At 32.0% G+C, this 17,250-nt stretch overlaps 1 protein-coding gene across 2 annotated transcripts in view; it reads left to right on the top strand.

Annotated features, from left to right (window-relative positions):
* The first annotated feature begins 5,686 nt into the window (after positions 1-5,686).
* Acf (ATP-dependent chromatin assembly factor large subunit) overlaps positions 5,687-17,250 on the top strand; it is a 47,783-nt gene continuing 36,219 nt past the window's right edge. The window contains exons 1-3 of one of the 2 annotated variants that reach the window (XM_072540213.1): positions 5,687-6,057; positions 6,732-7,076; positions 14,933-15,533. In XM_072540213.1, the coding sequence (XP_072396314.1) occupies positions 5,945-6,057; positions 6,732-7,076; positions 14,933-15,533 (1,059 nt within the window). In that variant the 5' untranslated portion in view covers positions 5,687-5,944. Of the gene's footprint in view, positions 6,058-6,731; positions 7,077-14,712; positions 14,858-14,932; positions 15,534-17,250 lie in introns of those variants that run through there. The other variant, XM_072540214.1, reaches the window with a different exon arrangement.

Raw genomic sequence — 17,250 nt, 5'->3', positions numbered from 1 at the left:
TTCACAAGGAAAAGAAAAAGAACGCAACATTCACCACATTTTAGTCACGTGGAGTTGAGTGTAACTATATGTCAAAATATAGTGGTTCTCTGTACAGATACATTACATTGTTGACAAATTTAATTTTGTAATAAGTTTTTTTTTTAATTTTAAATATTATATTTTTTACATCAGTACAATCAATTTTATTTTACATTTTGATATATTGAATAATACAATTCTTTTTTTAAATAATCTCTAATGGACTCGTCATAGTTTAGTCTAATTGTGATTTTTATCACAGGAATCTGCTATAAACGAGTCGATTTCAGTTTACTAAAGACTCTATCATTAATTTAAATAGAAAACCTCCTTTGTAAAATATTTTTGTTTTTATAAATGCAGGGCCGCATTTGGCATATGCGACTATATTCTTTGCTATTAGGCCGACCGAGTTCCACCGCCCACACCTCCCTACAACTCATTATGCCTGTCTCCTAATTTTTATTGTAGGCCCATCAGCAATAAAATGTATATTTTGCCTTTCATCGAACTTTCATAGGATCAATTTACTTATTTTATTATTACATTTGAAACAGTTAAATAATATAATTTTTTATCTATTATCCTAAAATACTCAACTCCTGGTAAAAGGGATTAATTAAACATATGGATAAAATACTATAAAAATTGTTGTGTAATTGTATTTTTTGCTTGCCATTTAGTATATAATGAATAGGGGTAGGAAATAAGACCTTTATTTTTGTAATCCTCATTTACAATACTTTCCTCCAATCCTTCTTCTGATCAAAATCTTCTAGCACTGCACTGTAACCTATCTTTGCGGAAATTTCAGATTCTCTACCTAAAATAGACAAAGCGTTCAATCTATCTTCACTAATAGTTGATCTCAAATAGTTTTTCACCCTCTTTAAGTAAGAAAAACTTCTTTCACCAGAGCAGTTTGTAGCCGGAATCGAAAAACACATTCGTAACACTATGTGGATATTCGGGTAGACATCTTGAATATAATGTTATCTGAGGTAAATTGAAATGCCTATCAACAAGGTATCTTCAAACTTCTCATCAGATACTGCACAGTATGCTTGAAAATGGCAGCACTCATCTCCGCCAAGCATTTCTTCTTCTTCTTCTTCTTCTTTTGGCATCATAACCCTAAATGGGTCTTTGCCTGTCTGGCTATGTCCTTCCATTCAGATCTCTCTTGTGCCCTTCTTCTCCATTGTCTTATGTTCATGGTTTTCAGGTCGTCTTCCACGTCATCCAACCATCTCGTTCTGGGCCTTCCTTTTTTTCGCCTTCCTATGGGCTTCCATTGTAACATTTTCTTAGTTGTTTTTGCATCGCTTTGTCTCTGCACATGTCCCAGCCACGACAGTCTTTGACTTTTCACAAATCTTACAATGTCATAACCTTCATTTAACTCATTAACCTCGTCGTTTCTCCTGATTCTCCATGTGCCATCTTCCTCTTGTACCGGGCCATATACTTTCCTCAGTATTTTTCTCTCGAATGTCCTGAGTTGGGCTTCATCTTTTTTCGTCATTACCCAAGTTTCACATCCATAGGTTACTACGGGTCTAATCAGTGTTCTATAGATAGTCATTTTGGTTCTTTTGTCTAATAATTTCGATGTCATCAATCTTTTATTAGCATAGTATGTACGATTCCCGCTGGAAATACGTGCATTAATTTCGCTACTTACGGAGTTCTTCTGATTGATTTCTGTGCCGAGATATGTAAAGGCATCCACTCGTTCGATATTATAGTTGTCTATTGTGATATTATTTTCATTGTCAGTTATTCTTTTGACTGTCATATACTTCGTTTTTGCTTCGTTTATTTTAAGACCTCTTTTTCTTGCTTCAGGATCAATTTGTTTGAACACTTCCATTAGTCGTGGCTTATTCCTACTAATGATGGCTACATCGTCTGCATATGCAGTAATTTGTACTGATTTGGTGTTTATATGGCCGGTTATATTGGTTTTTCTGATGACTGCCTCAAGAACTAGGTTGAATAGCATGGTTGATAGGGCATCTCCCTGTCTTACTCCCATGTTGATGTTAAATAGGGGAGTCAGTTCTCCATCTACTCTGACTGCGGCTTTTGAACCCTGCAACGTCATTTTTATGAGGCTGATGTATTTCTTAGGTATACCTAGATTACAAAGGTCTTCCAGCATTCTGTCTCTATTCACACTATCAAAATCTTGTTTAAAGTCTATATACATATTATATAGGTCTATGTCGTATTCATAAGCTTTTTCTTGTATCGTTCTTAGTATGAATATGTTATCTGTAGTGGCTCTATTTGGTCTGAATCCATTTTGGTAATCACCAATCCGCCAAGCATTTACAAGATCATTTTTGAGTTTCTGTAAGATTTTGAGCCGTTGATCTCAAAACATTTTTTTTACTTTTCCTGAAGATTTTACAATATGTGTCAATAAATTAAATTTATCTTGGTACTCATTGAATGACTTATACCTTCTTTTAAATTCAACTATGAACTGATCAATGATGACTAAAAAGGTATTGATTTTAAAACATTCTCTGCCATCAAGTTCAAGATCTTTAGCTCTTCCGTTCTCATATTTTTTGTTTCCTTGAATCCTGTTAGAGTCTTTTTCCTTACTTTTATTTTCAACAATTTTAAGAGCAAGTGATTCATTCAAAAAAATCATTTCTTTGTGAAGAGAAATTTTCTACTAGAGACGCATATAGCTATATATCAGTTAGAACATCTTTTTTCTGTCGCTACTTTATTAAGGCGGTATAAAATTGTGCTCAAAATGCAAACCATAAAGGTTGTCTCAAATCTTATAAACTTTTTAAGATTTCCTACAGCTTCGCATCTTGTGGTGGCTTTTTCTGTTGAGTCATTGTCTATGGAAGTTAAAACGGATAAAATTTCATTCCATGTGTCTCTAAGGCTTTTGCAAGCATCGTCCCTGGCGCCGACTACTGAGTAGTTGATAGCTTTTATAGTGTTTTTCCTTTATCGATCTAGGCTATCAAACGTTCCCTATCTTTTTATTGATCTTGTAAAAAACACATATAGTTTTTGAAGGATCCATAAAATCATTACAAGCTTCACTACAAGAATCTGTTGCTGATGTCCCAACTAAAATCATCAAGAAGATAAAGCTAGAGTAGTTCGGACATGTAATAGGAGGTCCCAAATATAGGTTGCTAATGACTTCATGGTTGAAGAACTTGCGAGATTGGTATGGTATTGAAGCATGCCGTTTAGGGTGGCAGTTAATAAAATTAAGATAGTTATGATGGTAATCAACGGTTTGAAAGGACATGGTACATGAAGAAGAAAGGGACAAGCTGCTTTATTTTGCAAGCTTGTAAGTCATTATAGAGTCCAGCCATATTTGACGCTTTATCGTAGGACCTTCCTCGACAATCACTGATATTTATATTAAAACTATTCAATTCTTGAACTATTCAGTACAGCATTGAACATTTGTTCTGCTTTGTCTCCAACGGAGAGGATAAATGTGAAAAATCGTTCACATGGAGAACCATCAGGTAGAACATAATATGACACGTGTTAGCTGGTCAATGTAATATACATCGAAGAGTAGAATCAACTTCTTCTTCTAGTTCCATGTAGTAGATTTTCCGTAACATTATCTTAACTTTTTCAGCCATGATGTTGTTCTTCTACCAGGACCACGTTTACCTTGGATCATTCTCTGAATGATCAGATGTAAAAGTTCATATTTTTCGGGGTGTCTCATAATGTGATCGAGGTATTCCAGCTAGCGTCTTTTTATTATATTGACCAGTTGTGTTGTTTGGTACAGGCGTCTAATGACCTCCTCATTTCTAACTCTGTCGACCTAGCTTATTCATAGTAATCGTCTATATAACCACACCTCAACAACTTCCAAGCGTTTAAGCATCGCCTCACTTGGGGTCCATGCTTCCACTTCATACAGCAGCACTGGAAAAATATAGCAGTAGAGACAACCACAATGCTAAAATACTTGAATTGTTTTAACTCCTCACATATTTTACTCTTCACTCTCTCAGCCATTATTTTTATTATTGCATGACATATAATAGATGATAGGTAATTTGTGTGACTGGAGCCAGGATTTCAACGTCTTGAAATATGTTTTGCCGAGAAAGGACCAAATTCAGCGATTAAATCCAAAACCTTCCTGTGAAAACCTAGTGTACTATTATCCCCTCTGAGAGCTAGACCTCATTAAGCAAGAGCCCTAAATGCATCAACTACTGGGGTTAAAATATTACGCCAGTAAATATTTTTGTCATTAAGTTTTGCTCAAAAGAATCTATTCTAATTGGAAACAATGCTTCTTGCTCTTAAATCAAGGATTGACGATTTGTGAGCGGGCGAGTTCTCGCAGAGACTGACATGATTTTCGGCGTTTTTTCATTCACTAAATCCATCTTTACTGTCAAATTTCGGAGCATTGTTTTTTTTTTCGAATGTTAAATATTGTCCACAAAAGCTGTCCCCTTTCGTTCGGAATAGACTAACCAAGGTCTTTGGATTATTTGCCAAGTTTATCACCATTTGCAAGTTTTCGGTTGAGTGGTTTTGATAAAAAACCATTATAATCTGAGTAAGTTCTCTTTCTGGTTGCGAAATCACCTTTATTATTTTGATCAAATCCATTTTTTGCAATAAAATATCTGGTATTGTCATTTAACAGCCATAAAGCAAGATCTTTGTTAAGTAGTCCTGCTTCAACGGTCAATTCTTCAGTTATAGAATTATAGATAGGCCTCCCTTCACTGGTTGTACAAACTTCATCTTTTAATGGGGCTACTGCAGATATCGACGCCCTATGAGTATGTTTGATACACCAAACGTGGAGACACTGCTTGAGGTTTACTAAATGAAATATATATTTATGATAACCCCAGTGGCGAGTGATTGCTAAGTGTTTTCGGCTTATTATAGTATTAATGTTTACATTTTTTCTTCTTCTTCTTGTGTCCTGTTCGATTTTTATGCGTTGGTTATCAAATTGGCTATACTAATTTTGGCTCGAAAAAGGGATACAGAGGATCTGTAAACTATTCCCTCAGGTTTCTAAACCATGACTTGTTGTCTCCGACTTGTCCTCTGGCCCACTTCTTTCGTCTATCGTGCCTTGTAATATTAAATGAAATATATTATATCTCTATGGGTAACGCATAACATGGCCAATATATTTCAGTTTGCGATTTTTAACTTTTACCACCACTCCCGTAGCTTTTCAAACCCGCTGCAAAATAATGTCGTTTATCTACCCTACTTAAATTCTTAGAATTCTCCTACACACCCATATTTCAAACGCTTCGAATTTACTTCGAAGTTTATCTGTTAAAGTCCAACGCTCAACACTATATAAAATACACAACATCTTACTAATCTAGTTTTCAGTCTCAAAGTTATAGACATTTTATCTTGCCATGTATGGCTAAATATGCACAATGAATTTATCTGAATATTCAATAAATAAGTTTTGCGTGGCAATAAGGCATTTAAATGCCACTGACAGGTGACATTTACTTATGTTCGTTGTAAAAAATTCAAAGTAGTGCTTACAACACCAGTAATATACAAACAATGCGCTAAAGTAAGATAGTCATATGACCAATACACAGGAGCTCATGAATCGAACGCATTCTCCCAACTTCTTCGTCAGACATCGTCTTGCGTGATTCCTCGACCTCGACTTCTTCACTTGAAACACGGCTTGACGCAGAAAAATTTAGTGTACCCGAAGCCAATGATTTTTCGTTAAATGGTTTATTTATATCACATTTTCAGATCACTATAACAATATTTTTTATAACGACGTCAGTAATGTGTTAATAGAATAAAATTATATCGAGGTGAAGTTTGTTTGTGTCGTTCCGAGAATTATTAGTTTCCCTCCAAATAATTCATTATATGTATAACTTCCGATATGCCACTTTTAAAGAAGATGGTGTTTGAAAAACACTCCATAAAGGATTATCTTAGAGACGATGAAGAAGTATTTTACTGTGAAATTACAAACGAAATTTTTAGGGATTATGAGTAAGTAAAATAATTCTCAAAAATAAGAAACATTCATGTACGCCTCATTTTCGACCAGACATGGCATGAATCGTAACGGTTCCCGTTCAGCATCATTTCCTTTGTCACTTAGGTAGTTTCTCAAAAGGAAAATACCTTTCTGAATGTTTCTTTTCTAGAAAATATTTAAGGTTTCTCTTAGAGGTTATGTTTAAATATTAACTTATTAAAATCATAATGTAAGACATTAAAATATTATTCCTTCCTTTCTATTTTCCACGTTTTCTTGCAAATAATTCCCAAATGCTACCTTTATATAGTAGGTTATGAAGATAATTATCAAATCCTAAGTATATAATTTGTTGAAAACTTTGTTACTGTGGATGGAGTGTGGATATTTGTATGAAAAAGTTATATAAGCTTGTGTAATGTTACTCTTATCTATCGCAGTATCTATTTGAAGTGTAATTCAGCTATTTCTGAACAATTAAATTATATTCAAAAGAAACTTAAAACTCATTACACTAATAGGGTCACATTTACAACAAGGTACCTGAGACAGTATCCCATTTTATACATACTGGCACATTTCCTTATTAAACAATATGTTTTCTAGACAATTTTATTAGCAATATTAATCATCTGAATAAACTGCAGTGTACAATATCCTAATTTATATTTATTATTTCTTTCAGAGAATTTTCTGAAAGGATGTTTCTCTACAACTCCATGGTTTGGACATGTTGCATGACAGGCAAACAAAATCTAACTTATCAGGAAGCTCTAGAAAGTGAAGATAATGCTAGACAAAGTTTAAAAGAGTTTCCAATAGAACTCAGACTGCCAATATTGTTTCTTGCTAGTAAAACACACAGAACATCATTTGGAGATATGACTGATGATGTGTTTAACTTTGTCAAGGATAGATACTTTACAGGAGAAAATTTAGAAACATCTTTTACAGGTTCAAAGTGGAAGGATTCTCATGTCCTGCAGGTTATAGCACCTCCAGCTGATACTATCAAAAGTCCAAAAAATGGGTTAGTAATTTGATCTATTACACAACTCTACAAAAATGTTTTCCCATCCATGCTCAATTCTTTAATTAATGAAATTATTAAATATATTCCTAGTAATATTAACAGCACAGCTTTAAAGCTATGTATTTTTTGTTATCACTGCGAAGACAGTTAATAACAATAATATTCATGGTACATTTAATCAGCTAAAATTTAAAATAAGTTAATGTTACACTAGGAATGCCAATAGAAATGAAAATTTCTATTGACATGCCTGAAAAAACATCTTTTATATTGAGAAAATTATTTAATTTCACTGAATCTCAAAATACATTTAATATAGTTATATGTATATAATTTATTTTCATTTTTATTATTTTAGTAGCTTTAATATATTTAAAATAACCATAAAATGCAAATTTAACTATTTGATTTATTTATAAACATATTTATATATAATTTTGGTGACCTATGACATTAATAAAACAGAAAGGTTATGAGAAAAATATCTATTGCACCAAATTCAATAGGGTTCCTCCTCATAGCATAGACTTTTTCTTTTTTTTTTTAAGTAAAAGTCTTAGTAATATGAGAAGAAGAATACCTAATGCCCAAAATTCAAGAGCATTCTTCCTCACACCAGGAGGAACCTATGTTATAAGTTTCAAGACTCTAGGACTTTTCCTCCAAGAAAAAGAAGATACTTCAGAATATGAGAAGAATAAGACCTATTGTTCTAAATTCAATGGTGTGCTCCCTCAGGCCAAGAGGAATATATGTCCAAGGTTTAAAGGTCTTTTTCCTTTAAGAATAAGGAAAAGCGGTTGAGTTTACTAAAAGTACAAGCTGAGTATAGCTGCAAAAGTCAAACGTGAAATAAAATATTTCGTTTTGGCAGTGTTGGGATGTTTTTATAATGCATATGTTGTCTGCTTCAAATGTAAAGAGAGAAAGCTTTTAAAAAGTACATTTTGATTAAGTATACCATTTTATGAATTCTGCAATTTTTAATTTATATGAAACAATAACGAGTAAATATTTGTCTCTTTTGAGATTAGTTGCAAACATTTGTTGCAATCTGGCAACTGCTGATTTGATGATTGCCTAATCTATCAAAGGATAATTGCCAAAAAAATTTTCTAATAATTAACTGCAACTAATCTCCAAAGAAACAAATATTTACTCATTCTAGTTTTATATAAATCAAAAATTGCAGAATTCATAACATAATATAAACAAAATGTACTTTTCTAAAGCTTTATCTTTTTATATTTGAAGCATACAGCATCTACATTATAAAAACATGCCAACACTGCTAAACTGAAATTTTTTGTTCCATGTTTGACATTTGCAGCTATAATGAGCTTGTACTTTCGGAAAACTTAGCCAGAAAAGCAAAGTAATATGAAAGAAGAAGATCTATTGCTTCAAATTGAAGAGTGTGCTTTGTCACACTAGGAGGAATCTATGTTGCAAATTTTAAGATTCTAGGACTTTCTTTCAAAAATGCATAAAAATGTATGAAGAAGACATATTGACCCTAAATTCAAGCATTTTCTACCTCACTTGAGAAACCTAATGTTTCTAGCAGATTCTAGCACTTTGTCCTACAAGAAGGAGAAAAGACATAAGAATAAGACCTTGCCACAAATAGTTGACCCAAAATTCAATATGGTTCTTCTGTTCCTAAGAGGAACCTATTTACCAAGTTTCAAGATTCTAGAACTATCCTTTCACAAAAAAGATGTAATAAAATGTAAAAAGGCGACCTATCAAACCTAAATTATAGTTTTCTTCCTCATGCTAAGAGGAATTTAGTTACTAAGGTTCCAGACCCTAGGACTTCTTCAAAATAGAGAAAATTCATAAGAAAAAATAGCTATTGACCCCAAATTGAATAGTGGTTTAACTCCAGGAAGTAACCAAGTTTCAAGATTCTAGGACTTTTCCTCCTGTATATGTATACTGCCATTCTCTTAGATGGCAATATACGTTTGGCATTTTATACATCATTTCACAGATCTTGTGTCAATTTGTATGTTCCTAGAAACAAGTTATTTTTTCGTTAGTAAGCAATTTAATTAAGATTAAGACAAAATTTACATATCATAATTTGACATATCATAGTAAAAATTGGTATTATTTGTGCTGTTAGTTGATTTGATGTAGTTTAAAAGTTTAAAAAAGCATTATTTATGTTTTCAAAATATTAGTTCCATTCCAGTTCATTCAAAAACGGTCAAGGGTCTAAGGTCAACAGTCTAAGGTCAAGGGTCAATTGCTAACTTTGCTAACTAATGTTTTCATTAATGCCAGCCAACCCAGAGGAGGTGGGATCTTCAATATGCAGAAATAAATTGATACATCTCATATATTTGGCAGTGTCTAGGCATTTCAGTTGCTATCCTAATCAACTACTACTCTAAGGTTTCCCTCCTCAAGTCAAAAAATGGACTCAGCATCCTTGATATCACACCAATTTCACATGTTTCGAAGCGAGAAAATTAAAAAAATTTTAAAATGTGTATTAAACAAAATACAAGAAATATTTAATCATAATTTAAGGTTAATGATACTTAATTAGAAACAAAGTAATGATTAAAATAATTCTAATTGACTAAGTCAAATGAATTAAAATGCTTGTACATGTAGTAGAGAGGTTCTTTATTGGAGTGGTTTTATAATTTTTAATATAACTCATCATAGAAATATGGAAAGTATCGTGTTGTAAGAACTAGTCATCCCAAGACTTTGTAACCTATATTACTATAGATTATGAAACAAATTTTTGACTGTTGTAATTTTATAAACAAATATCAAATTATTGATTTTATATTCTAAATTTTAAAGCAGTTTATTTAACCTATTTCTGAGTGTTCTCACAGAATGTATGATGCAATTAACAAATTGATTCATCATTTAAATTAATATTAACTGTCAATATGTTTTCTCAAAGTCAGCTGTTACACATCTAAGGCCTATAAGTGCATTAAAACATATATACTATCTATACATAACATAAACTATATACTATATACTATCTAGATAAAATACTGCTTTATTTAAAATGAATATTTTAAACTCAATAATTAACAATTTTTATACAGGTTTATACACAGTGTAACAGATTAACAAGAAATGAAAATTATTTATCCTTTTCATTGGACCAAGCTTTGTCATATGAATTGTCTGCTAGATCTATAACTAGTGTTTTATCTTCATTGCTTTTGCAATTCTGTGAGCTGTGATCCCAAACTTCAGTTGCTGCTTCACATAGAGTGTTGTTAAATACTTTTTTGACTGCTGTATCTCCACTAATTTCTCCAATGTAACGATCATAGTACTGGTTACAAATTCCCCAGACCAACTTTTAGATTGTATTGACTGAAGTAATACAGACATTGTCGTAATACCTGATGCCCAAATTCTTGCAGTCGTTTGTCTATAATATACTTGATGTTTTGTAGCTACTTCAGACAACAAAGGTTTAATAGCTCTGCTTGGCAGGAACCTTATTCAAAATTTTTATTTTTTTCTCATAATCATTCTTTTAACTGGAATTTTGTCCCACGAAGGTTGAGGCAATTTTTCTATCAGATAATGATGGTACAAGGCATTATTCATAGTAATTAGAGACAGTTTCTTATCCATTGAATCTGTCAATTCCTGCCCTGAACCCACATTTTATTCTGCTTCTTGTTGTTTATATTCATATTCAACTCTTTCTTTTATATCTTTTTGGTGCAATCTATTAAAATTTGATGTTACTGTAACGCTCATGTAGTTATCTCATATTGTTCTATCTAAAATTTTATGAAGTTACATTAAAAATTTAATTTTCATTGTTTAAGATATTTTTGTGTTATTAACATATTTATGAAATAACTACTTGTTAACTTGTCAGATCCGGCCATTATGTGCCCTGATATTTCTTGTCTTGCTTGTTTTTTTTATTTTTCAATACATTATTTGAGATTAGAAGTTTTGCTTTTTTTATGTGTTTATAAATTGCCATATCTTAATGCAATGTGTATCTCATATTGTATTTCTTCTTTGTATCTTATTATTACTTTGTGGACAGTATTAATATTTTTTCTGTTTTTCCAGTTTCTTCAATTGACCTTCTACATTCTTTAAAGAATTCTTGCTTTATCTGCACCGTTTGATCATTTATGAATGTACATATTATTATAGATACTAATCTTCTTTTCATGACCTTCATATGTATCTTCATTATTATCTGTTTTATCATACTAACATTCGGGGTATTATTTTGATATTGATCTTTAAATTTCTTTTTTATCTGGATCGCTACTCTTGCCTGTGGTTTCTGATTTTGGTGATCCACTATAGATCAACTTGTAATCTATAATGTTTATACTTCGTTTTTATTTTTTGTGTTTTGAGGTTATCTAGTTTCTTTTGTGCAGTGACAGCATTATCTAATCTAGACGTAGGTGAAGTCGCATCAGCGAGCCTCTTTCCTTTCAGTAACTGTTCCCAAAATTTATACAATAGTTCAATTCACTACAATAACATTAGGATAAATGTCTTGCAATTTATTTTTCAATTGGCGTCTTAAATAGAGCTCAGTATATTCGCCTACTTTGTGTACTGTACCTTACTCATTACAGTGCTTGAAAAGTTCAACTAAACATTCATGCGAATATGTTTCTCTTTGAAAGTCGTTGAAATCACACGACTGCACTTTTTTATGAACTTGCAGACTTTTGCAACACTATCATTAAAGCCCAGAAAATTGGAAATATCAACATAATAAATGAACAACGAATAGTTTCAACCAGGATAGTTTTGGCGGGGATGAGGTTGTTACTTTATGCGTCATAAAAAATATAAGCGGACTTTATTTTAGTTAAACTTACCTTAATTTTCGTGCAAATAACTTTTACCAGTGGTTATTTTAAACGTTTTCTTGAGATTTTTAAAAAAGTTTATACAAGTTTTCCATGAGAAACTTACCATTTTCTGGTTATTCAACATCACATGTTTGGATTTTTGTATTCGATGAATAAAAGTCTACTTTCAAACAACTATAACTTATTAATTTATAAGCTTCATTTATATTATATCCACACAGTTTTCCCGATAAGATTTTTTAATTTATATTCGCGAACAACTGTATAAAAACATGTTTTTTTTTACTTGTATGTTGAGAACTTTTTGTCATGAATAAGTAAAAAAATATTGATCTTTCGAAAAAAAAACATTTTTGTCTTAAAATTCACTATTCTAGCGACTACCTTGGATTTTTTTTAAAAACTTTTCCACCCCGAATTGGGGTGGTAACAGCCCCCAGAGGAAAAAGCACATATTGACATAGGATAGATTTTGATCTTTTTTACCTATTTTCTACCTACCGTCAAAATTTCAAGCAAATTGATGTATATAAAAAAAATTCTGAGCACAAAACCGTTATATCCTGGTCTAGTAGCTTGTTTATTTTTTCCTCTAATCTCATTGACAAAAGTTTGTGACATCAGTGAAATTTTGAGTTTGAGTACTTAAATAGTGATAATTTGACACAGAGAGTCAAATCATATTTAGATCATAATTTAAATAGATCAAAATAAAATTCAATGTGATTGAATTTTATTTTGATCTATATCCTCTGTCCAATGTGATTCGGACCAAGTGATTCTGTATGACATATTCAATCTCACTTTTTCTTGTTCACTAGTCTTCCCATGCACTAAACCATACTGCTTGTATGTTCTTTTTTTTTCGTCACTTCAAAAGTAGTCTTAGTGTAAGTAGTAGTAGTAGTGGTGTAAGTAGTAGTAGTGTTTTCAATAATTAGAGCCTAGAATCATCTTTTTTGTAAACCAGAGAAAAGTTTTCAATTAAAACATTATACTACTTTATCTTGTGAAATTGAATACACTAACCACCTACGAAAGCTCAATTTCTTTGTGAAAAGTGTGTCTTAATTTTTTTGGATAATGTTCAATGCTAAGATATAAGCTCAGCTTCGATGTGGTCTCACTTTTCACGAATGTTCCTATAAATGAATCATTAGAAATTATAAGCAAAAAGTATCAAATACCACAGGATACCCTAAATCTGATAAAGCACTACTTAAATAATACATATTTCATCTATACAGAACAAATATATAAACAAGATGAAGGAGCACTGATGGCTTCACCACTGTCACTGGTAATAGCATACCTATTTATGCAAGAAACAGCAAGCAATAGGAAGAGAAAAACACAAACTGAAACTTTCACTTAGGTATGTGGATGACACTTTTATCGTCTGGACACATGGAGAAGAAAAGCTAAAGGTGTTTTTAGAACACATCATTAAAATCCACCATAAAGTTCACTTTACTTTGGAACTGGAATAAAACATACAACTACCATTTTTAGATGTGTTAATAATAAAGAAGAAGAACGGGCACATAGGATACACAGTGTAATGAAAACCCACACATACTGAAAACCCTAATTACAAGATCCAAAAGACTACAAGACAAAGAAGATAAAATGAAGAAATGCATAATATCAAAACAGCATTAAGAAAAAACAGCTGTGAAATACACCATCGAAAAGGCCCAGATCACCCAAAGAAAAATTTAGGACCCAACAGAAGATTGCACCGATTTGCAACAAAAAACCGATTGCAAAAACTATCCTACCATATGTATGGGGTACAACAGAGAAAATAGGAAGAGTGTTAAGAAAACACAAAATAGAAACGATCGTATTCTGACAGAAAAATCTTAACTATTTTACCAAAAACAAAAATATCGTTAAAAAATCAAGGAGTATACAAGATTCCCTGTGGAGACTGTGACAATTTGTACATTGGACACACCAATCAAAGAATCTATGTTGGAAGAGAAAAACATTGAAAGAAGAGAAAAACGTCGTCCCTTGCACAATATCTCAAATACAGTACATTCAATAAACCTGAACCAAACGGCGATGCTAGCTAACATTGAAATTAAAAGAAAATGTGACATCAGAGAAGCAATAGAAATTGAAAAAAATCCAAACAAGCTAAACCAAAGAGATGATGCTCAAAGGCTTCCAGTAACATGGAAAATGGTGTTAAAGAAGAATACAAAAATAAATCAGGCAACAACAACAACCCCACCTACCTATACACATACAAGGCCAATCACAAGAATTTCCAATTTCCAGTTGAGGAAAGTGCGCCAAGTAACCGCTTCGACCGGGAGAGCCAGTTTACTTTAAGCACCAGCAAGCAGCGTTACTACCTGACTTAATAATGGCAAGTGCGACCTTACTGGAACGTCGTCAAAATAATGGTTTTTCGCAAAACCAAAATTATTCCTTCAACCTGGAGAGCCAGTGCAAAAGATATGAGTGCAAAAAAGAGCAAGACAAGGAGATAATTTATCTTCACTATTTTTACATTATTACTCAATTAATTTTATTAGAGAATATGAGTTTTAGCTTATTAGAATAGGTTTAATTTTTAAAGAAATGTAATATAATATATAAAAATAAGAAATCTAACAAATCTGTAAAAGAATAAAGTAGACATATAAATCCTTAGACATATTTATTTTTGGGATGTGAAATTATTGATTGGCCTATGATGATATTATTATCGCGTACCTGAAAAACTAAAAAAAGTTGTTTATTTTTTTAGTACCTGTATAACATGTAAATACTGACCCGCAATTTGGTTTGGTTGGCTTTGTTTTTCTTCATGGTCTAAATCCATATTGTTCAAAATAATAATTATTGCTTTCCTAAAATCTGGTGGATTTCTTTTGATATTGTTATTTATTTTTACAGAGAGTTTATCAGGTGATGTTTTTGCTTTATATTTATATCTTTTGAGTTTATAAATAATTAATGCTTTAAAATTTCTTATTGTTATAGGAACAAAACAGATAGTCACTTTTGGCCTCCAGCAAATCTCTTTAAATATGAAATTGAACACTTAGATGCCGAGGATAACGACATCAGTGAGATAATGATAGTTGATTGTAACCAAATAAGACGTAGAAAAGGTTCATTTAACAGAGATAAATGTAAACTATTCCTGAGACAATATGTGGAACATGATTCAAAGGGAATATTTGCCATAAAAACGTCCGTAATTGAAGAACTAGGAATAAACAAGATTAAATTTGAACAAATATTCGATGGTCCTATGCCCAATTTTGAAGTTTCTAAAGAAAAAGAGAAAAAGCCGAGTACAAAAAAGAAGTTAAATCAAGAAAAAATGTCTAAATATTTAACAAAGACTAATGGAGACATCACAAACAAGCCAGCACAAAATACGAATGCTGAAGAAAACAAAGTAAACTTGTTGGAAGAAATGAAGAAGCGAGAAGAAGAGTTTAAAATTAAACAGCAGCTTAAAGAAGAACAAAGGATCGCCATGAAAAAGAGGCATAAAGAAGAAAGTGTTATATTAAATAGTTCTATTAAAAAATGGATGCAGCCAAAGGAAGATACTGAGCTGGAGAATCAGAAAGTAAGTATTCATTTTATATTGTTGTGAATAATCTACATATATTTCATTATACTAGTTTGTATGTCCCATAGTAGACTTTAATATACATAATGAACACGAATTGGTAAATTGATAGCTAATATTGTTTCACGAAAGTTAGATAAATGTTGTAAAAGTCTTCCCTATGATATTTTCTTAAAAAACAGCAATGTTAATAATTCTTTAGCCTATATATCTGAAAATACCATTCAAATGAAAATATATTTATAACTTATTCAAACGGAAGCGACTGCAGCAACAATAGAGACATTTTATTAAATACTGCAAATAAAACCTATGCAATTATCCTAAACCAGACTAAAGGTTTTAGCCGAAGTACAAAATGGATTCCAAAAAGTTTATTTTTTTTTTAACTTTATTTATTGTAATCGGTTATCAATATAACAATAAACAATATAAGACAGAAAAAGTGACACAGTGGGAGCTACACCCAGTGGTAAGCACCCTTTACCTATATTTGGTTCACATTACCAAATTGTTTTGACTTTTATACAAATAGTTACAATTTAAATAAACTTATATCTAGTTCCTAGAGGTTGAGAGATCTAAAGCTAGAGGATCCAACCTTTTAAGTTTTCTAAGCAGTGATAGCGTCAGGAGGTTGTTGGCGAGTAGATTTGGATGAGATAATTGTCTCTTAAAGTAGTATTTACATTGCGTGACGGTTGCTTCTCTTAACAGTTTCAACTTTCAGGTCATGATGAATAATTTGGCACATACCATGTGGCATTGCAGACATCACGAAGGACTTTGGATTGAAATCTTTGTAGCCTTTGCAAATTTGTATTACTGGCAATTCCCCAGATTTGAATCCTGTACATCCATACTGGTCGAGGTATTGTCTTACAGAAAAGAAGTTTGTTTTGGATACCTAAACCTGACCTATGAACGATTCATAAACCGGTACATTTTTTTGTAAAAAATTTGGTTTGGTTTGGCTATGGGATGAGGTAGCTGTGACTTGATTTTGGAAATTAATGCCAGACCTTTTCAAATGCCTGTGAGACATCTAAGAAGGCAACTGTACTGTAGGACTTGTTTTCAAGGGCATCTCTAGCTATTCTGACTACTCTATGTATTTGCTCGATGAGTGCCAGGTTTTTGCCAGAATCCAAATTGTTAGTTTGGTATTAAGTTATTTTCCAAGATAATAGGTTTGATTCTAATCATACGGATCTTTTCTCAAAAAGCTTAGCGAGAGTTGGTAGAAGACTTATTTTATCTATGATGAGATCTCAAATTATTTTAGCTACTTTCCACATGATAGGAAAGTAACCAATTTTTATAATAGCATTGAAAATATATAGTATTAGCCTGTTGGCCTTTTCAGGTAAATTTTTAGTATTAGACCTGTGATAAGATCATAACTGGGTGCTTTTTTTTCTTTAATTTTGCAATGACTTCTGTAATTTCACAAATTTTTATTTTTTTGATGGGTGGACTGATCTGATATGGAGTGTCCAGTATGTATAAAATAGGTTTTTGGTAATTTGCATGAGCTTCTTTCTGATAAGGTTGAAATACAGACATACGATGTTCCACAAAAGTGCTTGCTTTGTCCTCATCACTACAAAGCCCAGCTACCATTGTCTTTTCTTATATAAGTCTTAGTTGGTTGTTGAGATTTCAGTTTCCATAGTGAGTAGTCTTTATTTTCACTTACAGAAAGATTTTCCAA

This window comes from Diabrotica undecimpunctata, chromosome 8 (genome assembly GCF_040954645.1).
Source record: "Diabrotica undecimpunctata isolate CICGRU chromosome 8, icDiaUnde3, whole genome shotgun sequence".
Taxonomy (NCBI): domain Eukaryota; kingdom Metazoa; phylum Arthropoda; class Insecta; order Coleoptera; family Chrysomelidae; genus Diabrotica; species Diabrotica undecimpunctata.
Note: the sequence above shows the minus strand (reverse complement) of the source record. Positions and strands in the feature narration are given on the sequence as shown.